This window comes from Balaenoptera musculus, chromosome 4 (assembly GCF_009873245.2).
Source record: "Balaenoptera musculus isolate JJ_BM4_2016_0621 chromosome 4, mBalMus1.pri.v3, whole genome shotgun sequence".
Taxonomy (NCBI): Eukaryota; Metazoa; Chordata; class Mammalia; order Artiodactyla; family Balaenopteridae; genus Balaenoptera; species Balaenoptera musculus.
The window spans coordinates 72,408,722-72,431,810 of record NC_045788.1 but is presented as its reverse complement, the minus strand read 5'-3'; the positions used below and the strand labels follow the sequence as shown (position 1 = coordinate 72,431,810).

Below are 23,089 nucleotides of genomic sequence, written 5' to 3'. Positions count from 1 at the left end.
AGTCCATGACATGGTATATTTTCCATTTATTTGGGTCTTTAATTTTTCTCAGCAATATTTTATAAATCTTAGTGTACAGGTCTTGCACGTATTTATTTATTTGGTTGCGCTGGGTCTTAGTTGCAGCAGGCGGGATCCTTAGTTGTGGCTCACCAGCTCCTTTAGTTGCAGCACATGTGCTCCTTAGTTGCAACTTGCAGGTCCCTTAGTTGCAGCCGCTGGGCTCCTTAATTGTGGCATGTGAGCTCTTATTTTTTTTTTTTAATGTATCCCTAAGTATTTCATATTGATGAAACTGCTAAAAACAGAATTTTTAAAATGTTATCTTCCGGGGCTTCCCTGGTGGCGCAGTGGTTGAGAATCTGCCTGCTAATGCAGGGGACACGGGTTCGAGCCCTGGTCTGGGAAGATCCCACATGCCACGGAGCAGCTGGGCCCATGAGCCACAACTACTGAGCCTGCGTGTCTGGAGCCTGTGCCCCGCAACAGGAGGGGCCGCGATAGTGAAAGGCCCGCGCACCGCGATGAAGAGCGGTCCCCGCACCGCGATGAAGAGTGGCCCCCGCTTGCCGCAACTAGAGAAAGCCCTCGCACGAACCGAAGACCCAACACAGCCAAAAATAAATAAATAAATAAATAAAAGTAGCTATAAATGTATGACATAAATTAAAAAAAAAATGTTATCTTCCAATTGTTTGCAGTTAGTATATAGAAATACAATTGATTTCTGTAAATTGACCTTGTATCCTGTGACTTGTCAATCTCACTTACTGGTTTTAGGAGCTTTTTTGTAGATTCTGTGAGAATTTCATAGAAAGTCATGTCTGTAAGTAATGACTGTTTCATTTCTTCCTTTCCAAATCGTATGCCATCTTTTTCTTGCTTTATTGCACTGGCTAGGACTTCTAGTACATTGTTTTTTTTTGTTTCTTTGTTTTTTTTTAAAGAGACCGGTTTTCTTTTTTTTTTTTTTTTTTTAAATATTTATTTATTTATTTATTTTTGGCTGTGTTGGGTCTTCGTTTCTGTGCGAGGGCTTTCTCTAGTTGTGGCAAGCGGGGGCCACTCTTCATCGCGGTGCGCGGGCCTCTCACTATCGCGGCCTCTCTTGTTGCGGAGCACAGGCTCCAGACGCACAGGCTCAGCAGTTGTGGCTCACGGGCCTAGTTGCTCCGCGGCATGTGGGATCTTCCCAGACCAGGGCTCGAACCCGTGTCCCGTGCATTGGCAGGCAGACTCTCAACCACTGCGCCACCAGGGAAGCCCCTAGTACATTGTTGAATAAAAGTAATGAGAGAGGACACCTTTGCCTTGTTCCTAATCTTAGGAGGAAAGCATTCAGTTTTTCACTGCTGTTTATGATGTCAGTTGTAGGTTTTTTGTAGATGCTCTTTATCAGGTTAAGGAAGTTCCCTCCTATTCTTAGTTTGCTGAGAGCTTTTAATCATAGATGGATGTTGAATTTTATCAAATGCTTTTCCCTATATCTAAGGAGATGATCCTGTGTTTTCTCATCTTTATTCCTTTAATGGGACCCAAACTGAAGGAGCAGCACCTAATCTTCAGACATGTCAGTCTCAGGGCCACATGATGGCTCTTGAAGTTTCAGCTTGGTCATGACATAAGTTCATTTCTCTTTACAGCGAATCATATGACTACATTTTTCCCCCTGGAAGGGGCAGTGAAGCCACATGGTAATAGGTAGTTCTGTATAATCCTCTTACAGGGAGGACACCAAATAATTGAGATCAGTAATACAATTGACCACACACATCATTCTTTTTTTTTTTTTTTGTCCCTCCTGCTGTAGCATATTCTTATTTCATCATTCTTATTTCATCATTTTGAACTATATTTTCTACAATTTTAAAGCACTTTATGTATTTCAAGCTCTTTTCATCTCCAAATCAAGGCATTATATTTCATTTTTTCCTGTAGTTTTTGGCAATATACAACTTGTTACTGTTTCATATATATTTTTCTTAGAAATTTAAGTACTAACTTTGAATTAGATAAGTTCCCACTACTAGCTCTCCACTTTATTATCCAAATGAGAAACCAACTTTTTTAATACATACAGAGAGGGCATAGTTCATTGAGAAAGATTTTTGTAAACAATGCGTTTTGAAAGTTCATCTTCTAATTCTACCTTATTAGCATGCCAAGCCCATGAGCCTCTCCCAACTCTTTGCCATCTAGAGTAGATAACCCCCCATTTCTCCTGAAGCTAAATCCTCTGATAACCAGAGGGCTTTGTGCCTACCTTCTTGTTTATACACAAGTCTCAATACACAGTCTCAATACACACTCCACCTGACAAGTGAAACCTTTAACCTACACATGTTGAAGAAATGTGCTCCAAACTCAGTCTTGTTTAGACATTATCTCTCAATCTAAGAAAGCCTGTTAATACCAGACTCTTCATCATCACATCCTCTATTTTTCTATCTTAGTCACTCCACACACGTCATTCTTAATTACATATATGTAATAAGGTTGTGTGTGTGTGAAAATTAATATATTAAAAAGAAGACAAAGATCTGGAAAGACATAAACTGAAGTATATCCTTTTATCTGTATTTTGTAATTTTTATTTTAAAATTGATTTATAATTAAGAAAAAAGTTTCTTTTTGAGAAAAGTGTAAATTTGGTCTCATTTAATGCTGTATTTTAAATATGATTTCTTGTTTTAGTTACTCAGAATTTTTGAGCTGGAAAGGACCAATTGTCTGTCCTATTTAGTATTTCCTGTCCACCTCACCTCCCAGGTTTATGGATACAGAAACTGAAAAGCAGAAGTGGTTTGTTACAAGGTCATGTAGACTGGTAGAAGATTCTTCTAGACAGGACATTATCTGAATATCAGAAAGCAAAGAACGCTTGAGAAATAGTTTCTAAGAATCTAGTTTAAAATAGCCCTGTAGGGACTTCCCTGGTGGCGCAGTGGTTGAGAATCCACCTGCCAGTGCAGGGGACACGGGTTCGATCCGTGATCTGGGAAGGTCCCTGCTGCAGAGCAACTAAGCCCATGCGCCACAACTCCTGAGCCTGTGCTCTAGAGCCTGTGAGCCACAACTACTGAGCCCTCGTGCTACAACTACTGAAGCCCTTGTGCCTAGAGCCTGTGCTCCGCAACAAGAAAAGCCATGGCAATGAGAAGCACGTGCACCGCAATGAAGACCCAACGCAGCCAAAAATAAAATAAATAATTAAAAAAGAAAATAGCCCTGTAATTGTTTTAACCCAGGGAATCACTAAAATACAAGAAACGCCTGAGAAAAATCCATTCACTCTTTTACAAATGTTTATTGAGTACCTACTACTTTATCATCCAGTCCACAACTGGGATTTTGAGTGGTATAGTGAATATTTCTAGATTTTTAAACGATATGTATTACGATATGAAGGGTGAGTGAGGATGTGAAGGACATGAAGAATTATCAAGGCTCTTTTTCTCAATTTCGACATCTGAGAGATTCGAGGTAGTGTTAATGATAACAGCTAAGATTTATTGGCTACATATAATTTGCTAAGCACACTTGTGTGCATTTTACATTTATTGTCACTCTCAACAACTTCATAAGGTCGGTGCTATTGTTATCTGTATTTTATAATTGAGGAAATCAAGGCACAGAGAAGCTATGAAAATTGCCAAAGTCATCTGGCCAATAAGTGGCAGAGCTACAATTTGAACTTGACCAGACTTAACTTCAGAGCCTGTGATCTTAACTACTGTACTGAATCTGTAGAAAGATAGAAGGCTAAGAGGCGGCTATGTTGTTTTCTAATACCACAATTCCTTCCTAAATAAGAATTGATTCTAGGTCAAATATGTATATAAGAAAATAAGTTAAGCTTAAAAATAAGGGGCTAAGTCATATTAGGTAGTTAATAAGCACAGGTTTAGCAGGTTAAATGGAAAACAGTGCTTTCTGTATCTTCAATTTTCTTGTGTGTTTTAGCTTACTAGTTACAAACATGGGCTTTAGACTAAGATCTGGGTTCAGATTCTGGCTTCACCACTTCCTAGTTTTATGACCTTGGACAGGTCAAAGGTCAGTAAATGGAAGCTGCTGTTTGTTGTTGGTTTGTAAAGCCTGTGGTGATGGCTACATTTCTTTTTCTTTTCTTGATCAGGTGGATTTGTTTAAAAAGAGTCTTCTGTTGATTCCTATTCACCTGGAAGTCCACTGGTCTCTCATTACTGTGACACTCTCTAATCGAATTATTTCATTTTATGATTCCCAAGGCATTCATTTTAAGTTTTGTGTAGAGGTAAGTTAATATACTGCCCCCCCCTTTTTTTTCCCCATTTATTTTGTGATTGACCAGATGGTATCTCAGCTCTAGGATAGAACAACAGAAGTCAGTACCATAGATGATCAGTTTCTGTCATGTCATGTCAAAAATGTTGGCAGAGAAAAGGACAAGAGGAATCTCCAGGTGGGAAGAGGTAGCTGTCCATGATCTGGATCCCTCTCTGAGATACATGCCCTGTTTTGGATTTCATCGGAGTTTTTTCTGTCTTTCCCTTAAAAATACATTTTGAATGTGGATAGAAATCATTTTCCTTGGTTTCTCTTAGAGCTAAAGTTGGCTTGTATCTTCAAAGTAACTTCTGTAGAATGTATTATAGCCAAGAGAATCATCTGGCAAAATATTAGAGTTCAGTTCATAAGAGTTCAATAAGATGGTGGGATACAAAGCAAGAAAAATCAGTATGTTTCCTGATTCTCCCGCACAGTTAGAAAATGTAAATGAAAACAGAAAGATTCCATTTTCAAAAGTAGCAAAGACATGAATTACCCAGGAATATACTCTAACAAAAAATGGGGACATTCTTTGAGATGAAGACTCTAAAGTATTTAAAGGAAATCTGAATAGATGGGAAGACAGGCACACTCAGTACTGGAAGGAGATTAATTCTCCCTAAACTAATATATACTAATTTCTGTCCTAATCAATTTCCCAGGAGGATTTTGAATGAAGCCTGATAAGCTCATCCTAGAATTCATATTGCAAAATTCATGTGCATGAACAGCTAAAATAGTTTTGAAGTAGATCAAAACTGAAGAAAGGAATATTTGGTCTACTAGATGTCAAACCATATCACAAAGTTTTAAAAATTAAAGCTATTTTAATTATATTGGTTTAGGAATAGACAAGTGGATTGGTGGAACAGCATAGAGAATCTAGAAGTAGCTCATGTATATGTGGGAACTTAGTATATAATAAAGTTGGGGATGGACAGGCTATTCAATATATGCCATTGGGAAAATTAGCTATCTATTTGGAAAAGTAAAATACAGATTCTATTTCATACTATTTATAAGAACAAATTCCAGATGGAATAATGACCTAAATATAAAACACAAAGAGTATGGAAGGTCTTCTTATGCAGAACCAAAAAAAGCAAAAGACATAAAGGAACAGATTGATAAATTTGACCATGTCATCATTTAAAACTTCTGTCTGTCATAAAGTTAAAAGGGATAGATTTGGAGAAAATGTTTGTGACATAGATAATAGTCACTATCCAGAATATAAAAAGAACTACAAATGAATAAGAAAAAGAAGTATCTAATAGAAAGGGACAAAAGATAAAATAAGTAATTTTTAGGAAAAATGCAAATAGCCATTAAACACATGGAGAGATGCTCAGCCTCACCAGAAATATGGGAAATGCAAATTAAAACCACCTCAGGGTTCCATTTTTTGCCTATTATGTTAGGAAAAGTTTGATGGTACTAAAGTGGGTGTAAGAAACAGGCATTTTCAATTTCTGGTGGAGTGTATAAATTGATACAGCCATTTGGGGAACAATTACAATTCTAAGCAATTCTAAGTGCCTTATAAATTAAAAAGACACATATCCTATTACATACCAGTTCTATTTCTTGATATATACTACATAAAAATACTTGTATATGCACACAAGAATGGGGCATACACCAGGATGTTCATTGCAGCATTACTGATAATAGTGAAAAGTCAAAACAACCTAAATTTAGCTCTACTAACAGAATAGCTAAATACATACACTGTAGTATATTCACAATATTAAACTGACAATAGCAGTTAAAAAGAATATAGTAGATCTTTGTGTCGTAACGTGGAAAGATCTCCAAGACATACTGAGTTTGGAAAAGCAAGTTGCAGAATGATACCATATATGGAAAGAAAATATGAATATGCAGATATGTGTATGTGTATATGTATGTATGTCTGTATATACAGACACATACTTGTATCTCTACATGTACATACATACCTCTGCTCCACCTTCAGGGGGTTAATTTAATTCATGTAACCTCTGACTTCACCCTTAGAAAAGATAGGCAGAGAAAGATACACAAAGAGGTGGAGGGCATAAGGGAAAATTAGGAACTCCAGTAGGCTTCATCTTGGTAGAGATTTCAGCAGTGGACTTGACTGTATTTAGTATCCAGGATGGGTTTTAAGTATCACTTTCTAGAAGCTGAATGATACTTTTACCTGCAGCCCTCAAAAACATGGAGTATATCTAAGGCTAGAATGTTTAAATTTCATTTCGGTTATTAATGATTTCTGCCATGGGTTCCTTCCCTTTGTTGAGCATTGGCAGTAATTAAGCCTTTCTTTTTGTTTTGCCAGTATTTATTTAAGTTTCAAATTCAGCAAGTTGACTTACTCCTGGAAAAGGCTGACCATCTCATAAAAAGATCTAATTAAAGCATATACCAGTGTCCACAGTCTAAGTGCATACAGTACAGAAGGTCTGAGTCCTTCACTCTATAAAGTGAAAAAGGTCTGAAATCAAGTTCCAGCTTTAAACTCTTTAATGCATACTCTGCCCAGTGGTGGGGCCACAGCCTCCTCCTTTGCTTCTGTCTGCTGCGGGCAGGTTCCATTTTTCACCAACTGATGGAACACAGCATCTGTGTTGTGGTTTCTTTTTAACCAGAATATAAGAAAGTATTTGCTGACTGAAGCCAGAGAAAAAAATAGACCTGAATTTCTTCAGGGTTGGCAGACTGCTGTTACCAAGGTAAGTAAGTGATAAAAATGAAAACCCAGGCATGTCAAGGGGCTGGAATTGTCTAAGGGGGTGGGTGTCTTTAAAAGCACATGAAGACTGATCATGAAGATACCAACAGAGAGCCTAGAGGCTGCAGCGAGGCAGCTCAGAGTAAACCTCAGTTCAGTATTCATCACCTGGCTGCCCAATTTCCCACTGCCTGCTGGGGCAAATAAATTCAGTCATTTCATCCCGGGGGCAGCTGCTAATGATATAGTTGCTCTGTTGAAAAAAAGGAAAAATTTTTTTTGGTGGCACCTGCCTCTTGCCTCATGGCTCTTATTTCCAGATGACTCATGTAGACCCAGAGAAATACTGAAATGACTATTTGGATTCACTAAGGGAGCAAGTGCACTGGGCTGCTTTCCAGGCATTTGGGGAAGACAAGTGGCCTGAGTGCTTCAGTCTGAACAGTCTAGAAGCAGCACTATGTTTGGCCATAGACATAAAAGCTGTGTGAGGGGCAGAGTGAGCAGGCGTAGCCTCTTAACCCTGTCACAAGTATCAGTGTCTTCCGTTTTATGGGCACTGCTTTGTTTTCATAGTGTTTTTGTATGTATGATCTTATTTGATCCTTACAGTCTGTGAGGTAGGCAGGTCATTTAGGGATAAGAAGCTCTTTATTATAGATGAGAAAACTGAATCCTAGGTGTGAGCTTCCCCAAAGGCCATCAAAACTATTGACAGAGTGAAGTCTTTGATCTCAGGTCTATCCGGATCAAAGACACTGTTAAAAAGGCAGGGTCTTGAAATAAACCTTTAACCCAAACCCAAAGGGACAAGGCTTATTTGTTTATCCTTGAACTGTACTAAATGCTAACTTCTAAACTTATGTTTTGTGTTTTCAATAACCTAGTATATTAGTTCAAACCAGAACTGAACTTGTGAATATTCTGAATTTACCCAGTAGTATATCCAGGTATTCTAAATTTAATTAGGATCTTTCATATTCCAACACTTTAGGCAGAATACAGTAACCAGTTCTTTGGAAAACATACTGCTTACCTTTACCATGTCTTTAAAAGAATAGGACAGAGTTGTGAAATATGAGATGAAAAGGGAAGACTGCCAAGCAGCATTGTTACTAAGTATTCAGAGTCCATGCCACGCGCTGGCACTGCGTTCTCTGATCCACAATTCCATTTTGATTCCATTGTCAATGAATTGATAGCAAAACTAATTATCCAAATGGAAGTTTTAAAATAGGATTTTATTTGATTTCCCACTTCTCATATTTAGGCAAAATGTTCTAAGTTGTGGTTGATTGATAGCTCTTTTCATGGCCAGATGCCTTCATAAACTCAAACACTTTGAATACCAGAGGTACACACGAGCTGTCTTGGATACAGACAAGTTTCCTGTCTTGCTCATTTTTCCATAAAAACAGCTTTTCTTACCTGAAGAGGAATACTTGGTTTTATTTTAATGATCGTTTTGTTTTTCCCCTTAGTGTATTCCACAACAGAAAAATGACAGTGACTGTGGAGTATTTGTGCTCCAGGTAAAGAAAGTTTTTTCAGTATTTACAATTTATAAATTTATTGGGTTTAGGGAGGAGAAGTGGGATCCCTCTGATGTGTACAGGTACTAGGTACAGATAACAGAACACTTTTCCTCCCAACCCTCCTTTGTTGTTGGGAAGCAGTAGTTTCTGCATTTTCATATATTATCATTAGGAAGAACCACCTTCTAAGGCTGAGGATGAATAATTAGTATCATCCATGTCTTATCAGAGGCTATTGGTAAGCCACATTGGAGACTGACGTGAATTTGTCTGTTTCATAGACCCTTGGCATTGGTGGTATTAACTATATTTTTCTAACCGTTGGCAGGTGGTCTTTAACCACAGAGTAAAAACTAATTAGATTTTAAATAAGGGCCACATTTAAACACTGTGCTTTCTCATGCTGTAGATCTTAGGTCTCAAAGGGCTATTGAAAAAGTTGTTATACATTACATTTATGAAGGAAATTATATAATCCATGAATTTAGAGATTTCCAAAGATCTTGGAAGATGGGCTCACTCATATGACTCAACATTTGTAAACAAATTCAAGTTCTCACTTAAAGGCCATGTTAGGTCTGGCTGCATTCTCAGCAGGTCTCACCTTGAGAAGAATTGGAGCCCCTTCATCGGTTTTGCTTTTCACAGTATTGAGTGGGGAGGGAGGGAGAATCCCAAGACATATACTTGCCTGGAAAATTGACTATAATTTGGAGGTAAATGTTTTAAAACAGTTTTACAAGTTTAAACAAACTTTAACATTTGCCTTAGACCCTATTCTATTAGGTCTGCATCTAGTAAAATACATTAGGCTGGTACATAACTCCACGTGCCACTTAAGTGTTTCTGGGACCTTTGCAGTACTGCAAGTGCCTCGCCTTAGAGCAGCCTTTCCAGTTTTCCCAAGAAGACATGCCCCGAGTGCGGAAGAGGATTTACAAGGAGCTGTGTGAGTGCCGGCTCATGGACTGAAACTCAGCAGGGACTCTGGGAAGTCTGACCAAGTTGGAGCAGATGGTTTGTTACTTGAATCTCCAAACTTATTTGAATTTTTACAGATATTTCAGATCAGTGGTGTTGGGCCACTGCTGTTACCTCAAATTTATTTTCTGCCCTTACTCATTTCCCTAGTTACCATGTACTATTTTTTAATGTTCAGTTTGGTTTCATTTTTAATTTTATGGGTTCTGTGTGTGTGTGTCCCCCCATATTTAATATTTATTATCCAAACGCATGCATATAGACAGAGCATGCAGTGCAGAGTATTAAAAAAAAAAAAAAAAAGCCTAGTAGATTTGGTGCAGCTTTTGAAACTTAGTTAGATGTGAACTGAATACAGGTTTAAATTTTAATTCCAGAACCTAAAAATGCAGGATGTTTTTGATACAACGCAACTCTGAGAATAGTAGATGTTCCCTGGGGCATAAAGGGTAGCTAGAAGGGGTTTCCGACAAAGCCAGTCCTGTTTTATTTTTACCAGCAGCACCTTTCACTGACTTCCCTCTCCAAGTGAGTCACATTCCTTTTGAAGGGTGAAAAGGAAGTGGCCATGAACTGACTGGTATGTTCTATTTATGGAGGCACACTTGTAAGCACAGTGCCTGCTTTGGAAGAGTTGATTAAGGTATGAGAAAAAGACAGTGACCTTGAGGGTCCATTTATCTTCACACACGAGAGATTTCAATCTTGGTTTTAAGAAGCATTTATAATAAATGCTTTAATCTTACAAAGGCTTTTACTGGAACACTGATTCCCTGGACTTTTCAGGTTTTGACCCATTAAAAAATTAGTATCTGTCAAAACTAGTGGTCAAACAAATGAGAATTCAGCCTTTCTAAGAGTAATTGTTTCCCATATGGAAGAAATTAAGATTTGCCAAATACCTTTCTATTTCAAGGGTATTTAAAATATAAACATTCAAAACCGAAGACTGACTTCAGGTATTTTGCACGTGGGTGGGGAGGAGAGAACAGGAAAGGTATTAAGGGAGACTTGAAACTGTGGGAGGAGTACAGCAAATGTTATGAGTTTTTTCCCTCTTATTTCTCTAGTGATCTCAGCAGCATGCAGGGCTCATCTGCCTCTGCTTGACCAACCCTGAGACTCCAGCACAGGAGTCCTTTTTTTTGCTTCCATGAACCTCATCTTCTGGGGGAAGGCAGAAGTGGCCCTGTCCTGATTATTACCCTTGGCTGCATTAGGATTAAAGTAATGGATCTTGCATCTTTAATCTAACAAAGTTTTGTGATATTGGAAAGGAAAGGAAATAAGGAAAGATGCATGTTAAACTACATCTTTTCTGAACTGGGGGAGGAAAAACAACAAATGTGTATATAAGAAATTCAGAAGCGTGTACAGAAAAATACCAAGTAAATGGCAGAAGATGCTTCGGTTTATGCCTCGTTAGGTGTGAGGTGTTGAAAATAAAAAGCTAAAATGTGCAGTTTTACTTGGCCATAAGGTAGGGCTGACTGCCAGCAGTTGAGGGTGGAGTCAGAACATGTTTACATGCAGGGTTCCCATCCCCAGACATTCCAAGCACCAACACCAATGTTTACATTGTAAACAGCCCCAGCACTTTCCTAGTCCCTCAGACTCAAACTCCTTAGTATAAAACCAGGTCAGTATTTCTTATTGTGCTTCAAGTCATTAAAAAGACTGATATTAGAGGCACTTTGTGCTGCTACAGGTAGGGTTGTATCAGCATTAGGAAAGGTGACAAAATGGGTTGTGTGTCTTCTTGAGGTTTTCAGGCATAATTATACGAACATGAGATTTTTCAAATCTGTATGTAAGACATTTGCCTGTTTTTTTTGTTTGTTTGTTTTTTTTGGTAATGGGTAACTATTAAAAATGTCTTATACTTTAGAGCTCCGTATCTCGTATCTCACTCTCTGACAGAACCAGGCATACAGAAGAGACAGAATTGTGTTCTGGCCAAAATCTTAACGCCCGAAGTTTCAGATGCCATTTCTTCCAGTCTGAGAAATGGTCATGCTCTTAACAGGGAGGCAGAGAGAACCTAAGGTGAGCTGTCCCAAGTCCAGGGTGCCTTTCACGTCCAGTTGAGTAGGGCACCTTGAGGTACATCGTCCAGCATGCCTTAGCTTAAATGTCAAATATTTTAAGTCTGGTTAAAATGTTTCTCTGTTGTTCACGAAACTTGCTTCAGCACACATAGTCGCTTTCCCCCATCTTGTGATTAGGTGCAAACCTCTATTTAGCCCAAGCCCTACGTTTAGAATGGCCTTTATCCTGATGTTTGCAATAATGGCTTCCTTGCAACAGAAATTTTGGAAATACAGTCTGGGCTGTTGGTAGAAGAGACAGGCATTGTTTTACTCTCACTAGCTTGGCACTGAGTTGTTTGGGTGCCCTCAAGGTGGGCAGACCTTACGCTTTTGGGGTTGAGGGCAGGCCTTATACAAACTAAAAGCTGCTTATGATGTGCCTTCAACAAGCTGCTCAGTCCTCTCCATCAGCAAATTTACCAGTCTGTAGTTGCTTTTATCCTTTTGTTAAATCTATAGCAATGAATGTAGATTTAGTTCAACTTTTAGTTAAGTTCTCTCAAGAATCATAGAGAACCAACCTTCTCTTAAGGAAGGGATGCACTTAAGGAAGGGAGAAGCAGCAGTTGCTGCCAGTAATCCCCAAATCATTTTTTTTGGCTTTGCATTTTATTTTCTACTTATCATTGAATATGATTAACATTGGTCACCTTGAATTATAGTTGGAACAAAATAACAGACCTAACTAGGACACAGCCAGCACTAGCCTAAGTTGAACTGCCCCTTTTCTCTGCAGTTGTGGTATACTACTTCCCTGGGTTAGAAGGAATAATTGGGAGCTCTGGGTGAATCAGACTCTTCAGGCGAGAACCAGTGTGTTAATAGTGTGAATGAGATATCCTGATTACCTGCTCTGCTTAATTGTTATGCAACTGAACTAATCAGCAGGTGTAAAGCACATACTTTGTTATGTGCTAGGGTCTGCCTCCTGATCTGTAGATAATTAAGAAGACCTAGGGAATGCCATCAGAAGTGCTAATTGTATTTGGGTGTTAACAAAAGCAGATCTAGACAAGCTGTCCACTTAAATGGTACCTTTTGGTTAGAAAAAAATTATTTAAAGAAAGATAGATTGTGATCATGTAAAAATTACTCAAACCTTCTAGCAAAAATATTTTTTGAAAAATAAACTAAATGCCTTTATAAATGTGTGTTCTCTTGTGTGGGATAAAATGTACTGTTTGGTGAGTAATTTTTCCCAGTGACATAACCAGTCACGACAAGGCTCATCTATTAACAGTGACCAGTGTGGGCTCTAAGCAGCCCACCCTGTCCAGTAGTAGCATTTTTTGCAACGATGGAAATGTTCTGTATTTGCATCCTACAAATTCCATTATCTATTAACCACGGGTGGCTAGTGAGCATCTGAAATGTAGCTAATGTGACTGACTGAGGAAATGAGTGTTTTAATTTAGTTAATTAGCTACATGTGGCTAGTGGCTACCATATTAGTAAGTCAAATTAAAATGGACATGCAAATTCTGCATACTAGTCATAGATTCCCCCAGAATGTATTCCAGAGTAAAGAGCGCTTCAATGTCATTATCGGTGAGGAAACAAAGACAATAATAAGTTGGTCCAATTTTATTGAAATCTGTTACAGAAGACAATTCAAATAGGAACCACTGTGGTTTTAACGCCTATAGAAATCTGAGTTACGTTTTACTGCAAAATATAAAATACATTAATTCAAACTACAGTGTAAAAAGACTTTAATAATGAATTGTATGTCCTCATTAAATTAGATATTTGCAAATGTCTTCCTAAATACAACTAATTTAGAGAGATCTTTTAAAGTTCAAATAGCCAGTTTAAATTTGAGAAAACGTACACTTACTGTAACATGAAAGACGTTCAATTGAGATACTTCAGCCCCAACTTCACAAACTACTGGAAATTAGGAGATACTTTGTTGCTAGATGAAAAAATATCACTTACATCAGGGAAAATTAGACGACTACCAGTTTAAAATGAGCAATAGTTCACATGCTATTAGAGAAATTCTCTCTTGCCTTACAAATGCAAAATAAATCCTCCAGACTCCCTTCTCTGTAGAGACCATCAGCTCACTATCCAGGCTCTGAAACTCAGCACAGTTAGTTAGTTAGGGAAAAAAACAAGACAGACTTCAGTATGAGAAGGAGCCAAAACATTTCCCGAGGGAAGTATTTCTGATTTTTTTGTTAAGCATTCTCTCTTGATCTTAAAGCTCTTTTTTTAAAAACAAAACAAACAACCCCACTCAATTCCCAAGATCAGTTTGAAAATGAAAAAAATAGATCTGCTGGCTCTCACAGCAACCTTCATCATGTCAAGGCACTGGTTTAACGCACATCCTCTCCTGATATTTCCTCCCCATTTCCTGCTGACAGCGTCCCCCCTTGCCCTTAGAGTAGTTGAGGTTCCCTGTAATACAGACCCTTGGTTTTTTTTAGCGTTAGCTAAAACACATATTTTGAAAAATGTGTTTAGTAAATACCCTTCAAGTCCTGACCTAATTTCCTGATATATAAAGCACATAAGAAGTGGTGTCCCCTGCGACTGTCTAAGGCTTACCAACTATTTAGGAAGTTCCCTTGACTCTTAAGTTTGCCTTCAGAGATTAAAATTCAACATAGAAAAAAATTCAGTTATCAAAATCTATTCCTAATTTAGAGTAAAGCTACATTACATAGCAAAACTCCACTTATTAAACTTTATCTCATGCAAACTTAAAATTTAAAAAATAGTAATTCCAGGCCCCCATGGGATGACCATGAACCTACTTAGATGCAAACATGGTAAACACTTAAAAATTTTTTTTCCAATCTTCCTAAAAGGAGTGTGTTTTGGCTGATAGAGCAACATTACACGTGAAGTCTGTTGCTAAGGAACACAATTTTTGACCCGATAACAGAAATCATTGTGGTAATCTGACACACAACCAAGATGCTAAGACTATAGAATTAAAGGCATTCTTTTGGATTCTGTCCTTTAATAATATTTTAAGTGGAAAACCATGAAGAGCCTTCCAGCTCAGTAGAGACATATTAAATAAAGCTTGGTAAAAATAGGCAGGTTCGCAGACCTTGGGAACGCACATCAAATTGAACAGGCCAAAGGAGTGAGTTTTTCATGATGGGGCTCTCACCACTCACTGGTTTTGGGCCAGTTTTCCATAACCTCCTCTCCCAGCATCGTAGTCCTGACGATACTCATCTCGTACCTTAATTGAAAAGAACGTGTTACAGTATAGAGAAGATTAGTGTAACAAACGTGCTTCCTAAAATGTGTCAAATAACTAAGTCTTTTCAGATGTCATGATGTGAACATTTCAAGCAGAACAGAACATAATTTTAAGCAACTGATAATATAGCTCAACTGCCCTGCAAAATTAAGACTACCTAATGGTGTTTTACCAAACACCAGGTTCATACTCAGCATTCAACGATAGCACGTTGCAAAGAATAAACTATTTTAAAATAAAAATGTAAGTCATTTTTAGTGCGTTTTGCTTTTGTTCAACACTCTTGGCAGGTGAAGAACATTTAGCCCCTAGCAGAAGTCCAATAACGGTTGCTTGTGATGTAGAGAATATACTATTTAATGGTTTTTAAAAATAATTTACCATCGCTTCTCGGCCTTTTGGCTAAGATCAAGTGTAAAAATAATTTACCAACCCCAATGGGTGGTTTTCAGATTCACTTCAAGCCAAGGTTATAGGCACAAAGTTATTTTCAAAAGAGCAAATACAGATTGACAAAACACTTGTCATTTAGGACTGGAATCCCACACAAAGGCTGAACCCAGAGAACCTTTCTGCATACCTGGCCCCCAGAACGCCCACGGCCATACTGCCTGCCCTCCTTAAAGCCTGCGTCCCAGTCTGTGCGAATGATCCGGTCATCCAGACGAGTTCCATTTATGTACCGCATGGCATTTTCTGCATCTGCTCTTGAATAGTATCTTAATTATAATTATTAAGGAATTAGCATTTCTCCAGATATTTTTGTAAACAGAGAAAGCAACATCTAAATGAAGCTGAGTTAAGAAAAAGTACAAAAACTAATCCAACCAGATGGAGTTCAAAGACAATCATTTGGCTTGCACAGGCCTATTTGAGGTTGGTCCAGAAGCAGTCAAAAATGACACTTATCCATGGCTACACCGATGATTTTTTGGATAATCCTGTTAAGTATCTGGTTCCACTGTCTCCATATTTTGGTTTGCAAAATATAAAATATGTTCAGTGCAGGTTTTAACCACGAACTGTTATCCAAGAAAACAATAGCATCTTTGGGTTCCCTGAAATATGAAGCTGTATATTCAAGAACCTTAAAAAGAGGTCATGGTACATATGAATTGCCATTGCATTTCATTATAAGGAAACACTCAAAATATCACTCACATTAGTAGTTTCAAACCAGATCTACTAAATCTATCTTTGGGGTGCTATTAAAAAAAAAAAATCTCTGTAAGTAATTATGATTATTAGCTGGGTTTAGGAAATACTGATCTGGACTTTTCCCCCTTGTCTTTAATTACACAGGGAAACACTGAAATTCCAGTGTCAGCATCTACACAATGCCTAGCACACTGTGGGCATTCAATAATTTTTTGTTGAATGAAATGAATGCTAAAGGGCAAACTGAGGAAAAAAACACTAACAATGAACGGTAGCCTTTCTTTCAGGTATTTGCCGTCATGATTGTTGATCTCTGACCTTCAAGGCAGATGCAAAAACACTCCAGTTCTTAGAGACTGGTTATTATCTCGTATTTTCTTTGCCTTTTCTGTCCCCTGTGAACTATTTTACACTATTGCCACCAGAGGCAAAAGTAAAACCTGGGCACTCGTCCCTCGTATCTGAAGGAAGAGTGGAAGAAGCTTGCAGAATCCAGAAATCAGATACCGAAATCAAAAGTGGGGAATAGGTTCAAAAGTGGGGCTTCTGGGACTACCCTGGTGGCGCAGTGGTTAAGAATCCGCCTGCCAATGCAGGGGACACGGGTTCAATCCCTAGTCCAAGAAGATCCCACATGCCGCAGAGCAACTAAGCCCATGCGCCACAACTACTGAGCCTGCACCCTAGAGCCCGCGAGCCACAACTACTGAATCCCATGCACCAAGAGCCCGTGCTCCACAACAAGAGAAGCCACCATGTGGGAAAAAGACCTGTTAACAGAAAGGCATTTAATCCCAGGCAAATAAAAATAAAATGATAGGGATCTGAACTGTCTGGAGGAACTAGGGCATTGTCTTTAACATTAACAAGCCAAATAAAATCCCTTTTCATTCTAGCATTTCAGAAACCCACATGTCCCAAAGGCAAGGCAGCAACTTAAGAACTTCTGCCTGGGGACTTCCCTGATGGTCCAGTGCTTAAGACTCTGCACTCCGAGCGCAGGGGGCCCGGGTTAGATCCCTGGTCAGGGAACTAGAGCGGCAACAAAGATCATGCGCTGCAACTAAGACCCGGCACAGCCAAATTAATTAATTAATTAATTAATTAAAAAAAAAAAAAAGTAGTTCTGCCTAGATCCACGTAGTCAGTCTTTTTTCCCCTAATTATAATCAGAAACCCAGGGATCACCAGAAACTGAAGGAAATTTTACGGCATAAATGCAACCAAAAGAAACAATTCAGGGCACAGAAAAGAAAATTCAAAAGACACGGTAGATCAGGTCTGGAAAATTTCTCAAACAAAATGACCGAAAAATATTAGTTAAAAAACAAAACATCAAAGGATAAATCCAGAAGGTCCAATATTTGGAGTTTCCAGGGAGAGAATAAATGGTCACAAGTAAATATAGCTTTGGTTTTGACCTATAAAATCAAGCTATATACATCTACATAATGAAATACTATATAGTTGTTTTAAAAAGAGGTAGACCTACATATGCTAACATGAAGCAATTTCTAAGATAGGTGAAAAAAAAAAATGGGTGCGTGCAGTACGCTACCACACAGCCACAGGATTACTTCTGGAAAGACCCACGAGATTCATAACTGATTGTCTCTGGACTTAGAATGGTATAGGGCTTTTATTTTCACTACGCTCTTTGGACTTTTTGAAACACCATAAGCATATACATTTTCAAATATTATTTTTCTTAACTATGAAAAAAGAATGGATTTCAGAAAGAATGTTAATGTTACTAGCTTTCCCAGTGTAAGAGTACAGGCACATTGGACAGAAGGAAGGAGAGGCAGAGGTAAGTGTAGGGATGCTAATCAACGAATATCCTCACTCATCTTGTAAAACAGGGTACCAGCCACTCTCGGCCCCACCTCTGGCCAATAGCTACATCAAACACACAGGAAGGATACTCCACAAAGCAGAACCCACATGCTGTTTTCTTCATTTTATCCAGGCCCATGATGATTTTCTTTATGTCACCACTTTTGCTGAAGAGTTCATAGATTTGTTCTTCAGTTGTATAAAAGGAAAGATTTCCAACATACAATGTACAGCTTTTCTTCAGTAATTTTTCCTGTTCTTCATTGTCACCCTAGAATTTCCAAGAGCAAAGTGAAAAAAGAAAGGCATAAAACAATTTGAAGTGTATGCTCCAAGTTATATTTTTTAAAAGTATGAATATACATGGATACCACACACAAGAAACAGGTAATATGTCTGCCTCTAGGGAGAATCAAGGGACTGCAAGTCAGATCTCCATGTATGGAAGTCTCATTTAATTCTCAGAGCTGAATGAAGTAGGTCCTAATTTATTATCCTCATTCTACCTGAGGGAAGACAGTTAAGTAGCTTGTCCAGGGTCACACATCTAATCAGTAGTTGTAGCTGGAATCCAAACCTAGTCTTATCCCCAATCCCATACTTCCTTAAAAGTTCACAGGACAAGAGTCATTTTAACGATACATTAAAAATAGGTTTTTCAGGACTCTGGAATGAGACATTAAATAAAGTAGATTCACTTTATTACTGCTGTTACTGATTTGTTAACATAATGGTCAAGAAGCATTTTCCTTTTTCCTTCTTTTCTCACATATGTAAGTCATGTCCCACCAAACAGCCTACAGTTTAGGACAACTGGTATAAGTACTTATTTAAGGTATGATAATAATGTGGATCCCATTCAGGAAACACTGCAGAAATTCTACAAGACAGTATCTTACTACTATCTAAATGAAGCTATAGGCTTTAGACTGCAGAGATAAACAACAGCAAAAGTTGAATCCTTTCACTGTTTTAATCTTGCAGGATGCTTGAAATTCATGATGGTTATGATGTGGAACTTTCTATAGTAATGAGACCTGTAAAAGTGATAGAATGAAAAATCATGCCTGGGATACAGTAAGCATTTAAAAACAGTAGACTGAGTGAAAATCTAAGATCTTTCTCAATTTGACCTCAAATTTCCATTTCCCTACCCTACTAGTGCATTTTAAACATTCTCCACACCTACCTTCTTCTGTATGTGACCCCTCCCTTCCCCATCACAGGGAATTTTCTGAATCCTCACAGCCCCTCCCTTTCCACTCATCATTTCTGCCTAGATTATGATTACTTACCTCCATTGTAAATCTGTACATTTACAGTCTTTCCATTTACAATCCCATAATCCCTAGAGGATTATGAAGTCTTAGGGTGTGGAAACTGTCTTCCCTCTCTAAGGTTTAGCAGAAGGCTTCAGCAACAGCACTCAATACAAATTTACTAAACAACCACTAGTTAATGAGTGTCACCTCCACCCCATCCCCGCCTTTGCTAATACTGAAGAACCCACCTTTAATATCTGCAGCCTCCCCCTTTTCCACAGAATCTGCTATGACTGAGGCCAAACGAAAATTTCCGTCTTCTGAAACCCAGCGGTTCTCCGATCTTGACATCCAGACCCTTAACATGCTGGTCCCCCTCCACACTCCAAGGGCTCCCTAAAGGTAGAGGCAGGGCTCAACTGTGTCTGCCACTCACCACGTACAACTTGTGGAGGGCCGTTTAACTAGCCCAAGGAAAGGACGCGAAACGCCAAAGCGCAGTTTGGCTGATGTAACTGAAAATTTTTAAATAATTAAAAGCCCCGGTATCTGGGTCAGGATGGCGCCTCCACATGCTCCACGTGTCAAAAAGACACCGCTTCCCCTCATCACAAAGTCACCTTCCCGCGGCACCGTTCGGGAAAACGTGAGACGCCACTACTACTGCCGCCCGTCTGCACTGCCCCGGGGATCAGGGAGCGGCTGCTAGGGAATGTGAGAGCGAGCCTCAAATTCCCTGCCTACGAGAGAAGAGGATTCAGTGATATCCAAACGCCCCTTTAGCATCCATTCCTCAGCAGGCACCGAGGCTTCCCTTCGCGTTTCGGGATACCAGGGAATGGGAGACGACACAATGAGACAAGAGCAAACCAATTCTCAGCCTTCTGGCCCGGGGCCTCCCCTTCTCGCTGCCCCGCTTGCCTCACCCGGAAGTGCTGGTCCCGGTACTGGCTCAGCTCGACGTAGGAGTCGCTGCGCAGCGCCTTCAGGAGGCCACCCGACATAGTGCACAGATTTCGGCCGACGACACCGCCACTGCGAGAATAACGAGGCCGCCCCGGCGGAAGCGGAACCGGAAACGCTCGGAGGCTGCTGCGGAAACTCGAAATCCCGTGCTCCAATCCCAGCGCGGCAGTGTCGTCACCCGGCGGCGCCGGCGCAGACGTGGTCCGTAGTCAGGCGTCGCCGATCAGAAGCGAGAGCAGCGTGCTCGGGGTTCCGGGACGCTCCGAGGATGGTTCTACGACGGCTGCTGGCCGCCCTGTTGCACAGCCAGCAGCTGGTGGAGCGTCTCTCTGAGTCGCGGCCCATCCGGCGTGCGGCGCAGCTCACCGCCTTTGCACTGCTGCAGGCCCAGCTACACGGGCAGGACGCGGCCCGGCGCCTGCGAGCCCTCGCGGCAGGGGCCGCGGGCTCTCTGGGCCGCCGCGGTGCCCGCTTCAGAGACACCTTCATTCAGGAGCTACGCCGCAGCCTCCGGGAACGCCCGCGGCCACCACCAGGTAGCCAGAAGGGCCCGGGAGCAAACCCCTAAACCCAGGCCAGGCCGAGTCGAGGTCGCCTGCTTTCCCTTCTGGGCTCGACACCGGCCTCGGCGTTAAGAAGTCATCCCGGACACTGCTCACGGCTTGGAATCCTGACTCAGATGGTCCGCCTACAGAGGTCCCGCTCATCAGAGAGCCCAGGCCAAACCGACACCCCTGGTGAAGGAAGACCTGTGATCGGACGGGACACGGCGTATGAGGAAAGCCCCCGAAGCCTGACAGAAGTAAAGATAGGCTGGGCCCTGCTACACCGCGCGGGCAGAGAGCCATGGACCAAAGTACAACCGGAAAGAGGGTCTGCCCTCTGAAATGGGACTAAAACTAGTGATGGATGCTGCACTGATATAGCAGGACACTACTTCCAGGGGAGATCCTGGATGAAAAGACAATCCTGCAGTTGCCAAAATCCTCTGATTAAATGTGTGAGCTGAGTAATGGGTATTGTTACCGGACAAGGTTCTTTTGCCCCATGCGTAGCAAGCCAAACGCTGAGATGCAGAGGTTTGCAGCAAAGAGAGGGTTAACTCTCAAGGCAGCCAAGGGAGGAGGAGAACTAGTCTCAGATCTGTCTTCCCCAAGGCAAGGGGCTTCGGGTATTTTGAGGATAAAGAATAAAGAAGGAGGGCGGCCTGAGCCTTGGGGAGCGTGGGGAAGGGTGATTGGAGAAAGGTGTGGTAATTGTAGTTCTGCACAGGTGTAACTAAGCCACATGCATCTACAGCTTGAAAAATGGAGGCTCTTAGCACCATCTGCCTCTGCCGGTGGAGTTTTCGGCCCTGTGATGTCAAAAGGTCAGGAGCATGCCCAGAGCTTGAACTAGACACAGCCAACTGCAAATTCCTGGAAAACAACTCCATCAAACATCTTATTGTTTAGGCTGTGTGCTGCTTGGAGGCCTTGTGAGTCTTAAAATGACCTTGATTAGCGAAGGCCGGTGAAATGGACTGACTCATTACCCATGGTTTCAGTGTGTGCGCCATACTTCTCTGGCAAGGTGGATTAGGATTCCTGGGGACTTGTAGGCCCATCGTAATACTAGTTAGCACATATTGAGTACTTACTCTGTACTGGGCACTTGCTAATTGCACTCTGTGTGGGTTATCTCACTCCTTACGACAACTTTCATATGAGGAAGTGTAAGGCTACTTCTTAAGTTGCCCAAGGCCTTACAGAGTGGAATGTGAATACAGGTGTTTGACTCCAGGGCCCAAGTCCCTAATCACATTTCCCCTGCAGCATTTACCCTGACCTTCAATGCCTACCTTCCCTGCCACCAACCACCATCATCACTGGGCGTTAGGACAACTGCCTACCATGGAACAAGCTACCTGGATTCCTTGTTCCTATTTTAGAGGGTCTGGGATACACTCTAAAGACTATGCTCCAGCTAACAGACCCATGATTCGGAAATCCATTGTATGCATTGATTGTCTCTAATCAGGCTACACAATTCATCATGCAATCTAGAAAGCTCGAAGCCCAAGAAGCTTTTAGGCTGGTGACCAGTTTATACTCTGGCATTCTGATAGTCACAGAGGGAGCTGGATAGGGTGGAGAAGCAAAAGCAGCCTATCCTCCACTTTCCTAATGGTCATAGTTCTGATTTGGCATTCCATCCTCCAGTCTTCCCATCAGAGGGGCTTCTATTTAATCCTCTCTGAGGCCAGCGTCCCACTCTCCTAATGACAGAGTTCTAATTTGGCATCCTACCCTCCTGTCCTCCCTCTCCCAGACCAGAGGCAACTCACTGGACTCTCCTTTGACCTTGGCAGTGAGGAGCCAGAGGAGCTTGTTCGTTCTACTGCCTTGTTTGCCTCATTGGTTTCAATCCCACTCCTTGGTCTCTGAATCTGAACATCAGAGCAGCAGAATGTTAGTAGTCCCCAGCCCAATCCCTTACCCTCAACATAAACAAGCACACTCACAGTTGGGTCTTTTTCTAGACTAGCAGAGACAGAAAGAAGCAGTGCAGGAAGCAATGAAGCTTCTAGACAAGCTGGCCATTTAGTAAGAAAGGAAAGAAAGCAAGAAATGAAGGCAGTTTATTTTTTGTGGAAGAAGTGTGCAGGAACTAAGTAAGTTCCCTCTGTTTTTGTAAAAGGAGTCTGAGAGCAGAGAGAGAGAACTGGGTCCTTTCTGCTCCAGCTAGAGGAGATTTGGATGCCTCCCCGCTTCGTTGGAGAAGCCTCCAGTGTTCGTAGTCAGTGGCTTGTCAGCCCACCAGGTACCCTATTACTAAAGAAACAGACCAAATTCTTCCCACCACCCCCAGTGGCAACAATCTCCCAACATACCTTTCAGGCTCTTGTGAGCCTTGTCAGAAAGTGAAGCAGGGAAGTAACTCACTCCACTATCCTGCAGGACAATTCCAAATCACCCCTTGGTGCCACACAAATCTAGACACCAACAGACAAATTTGTTAGCGCTCAG

The 23,089-nt window shown here is 40.7% G+C and overlaps 3 protein-coding genes across 14 annotated transcripts in view; 2 read left to right on the top strand and 1 right to left on the bottom strand.

Moving 5' to 3' along the window:
- The window catches only part of SENP5 (SUMO specific peptidase 5), a 50,126-nt gene extending 30,091 nt beyond the window's left edge, over window positions 1-20,035 (top strand). For 5 of the 12 annotated variants that reach the window (XM_036849880.1, XM_036849891.1, XM_036849883.1 and 2 more), the window contains 4 exons: window positions 4,139-4,276; window positions 6,945-7,028; window positions 8,509-8,559; window positions 9,424-9,908. In XM_036849880.1, the coding sequence (XP_036705775.1) occupies window positions 4,139-4,276; window positions 6,945-7,028; window positions 8,509-8,559; window positions 9,424-9,534 (384 nt within the window). In that variant the 3' untranslated portion in view covers window positions 9,535-9,908. Of the gene's footprint in view, window positions 1-4,138; window positions 4,277-6,634; window positions 7,029-8,508; window positions 8,560-9,423; window positions 9,909-10,613; window positions 12,768-15,391; window positions 15,440-19,396 lie in introns of those variants that run through there. The other 7 variants (XM_036849890.1, XM_036849889.1, XM_036849882.1 and 4 more) reach the window with 6 other exon arrangements.
- NCBP2 (nuclear cap binding protein subunit 2) lies at window positions 13,203-20,191 on the bottom strand. The gene is made up of 4 exons (XM_036849893.1): window positions 20,042-20,191; window positions 17,943-18,124; window positions 15,440-15,578; window positions 13,203-14,838 (listed from the first exon to the last, which is right to left on the bottom strand). Exons 1-4 carry the CDS (start codon window positions 20,117-20,119, stop codon window positions 14,767-14,769), a joined length of 471 nt encoding a protein of 156 aa, XP_036705788.1. The 5' UTR covers window positions 20,120-20,191; the 3' UTR covers window positions 13,203-14,766.
- A 131-nt stretch (window positions 20,192-20,322) lies between these two features.
- NCBP2AS2 (NCBP2 antisense 2 (head to head)) lies at window positions 20,323-21,098 on the top strand. The gene has a single exon (XM_036849894.1). The coding sequence runs from the start codon at window positions 20,350-20,352 to the stop codon at window positions 20,647-20,649; it is 300 nt and encodes a 99-aa protein (XP_036705789.1). The 5' UTR covers window positions 20,323-20,349; the 3' UTR covers window positions 20,650-21,098.
- The last annotated feature ends 1,991 nt before the right edge of the window (window positions 21,099-23,089 follow it).

Bases quoted from the DNA above. Each gene is read 5' to 3' on its own strand.
- NCBP2 (XM_036849893.1), bottom strand. From the start codon at position 20,119: ATGTCGGGTGGCCTCCTGAAGGCGCTGCGCAGCGACTCCTACGTCGAG. The intron at 18,125-20,041 runs GTGAGGCAAGCG...TGGAAATTCTAG, and splicing joins ACCGGGACCAGCACTTCCGG to GGTGACAATGAAGAACAGGA. The intron at 15,579-17,942 runs GTATCCTTCCTG...ATTATAATTAAG, and splicing joins TGTGGGTTCTGCTTTGTGGA to ATACTATTCAAGAGCAGATG.
- NCBP2AS2 (XM_036849894.1), top strand. From the start codon at position 20,350: ATGGTTCTACGACGGCTGCTGGCCGCCCTGTTGCACAGCCAGCAGCTG.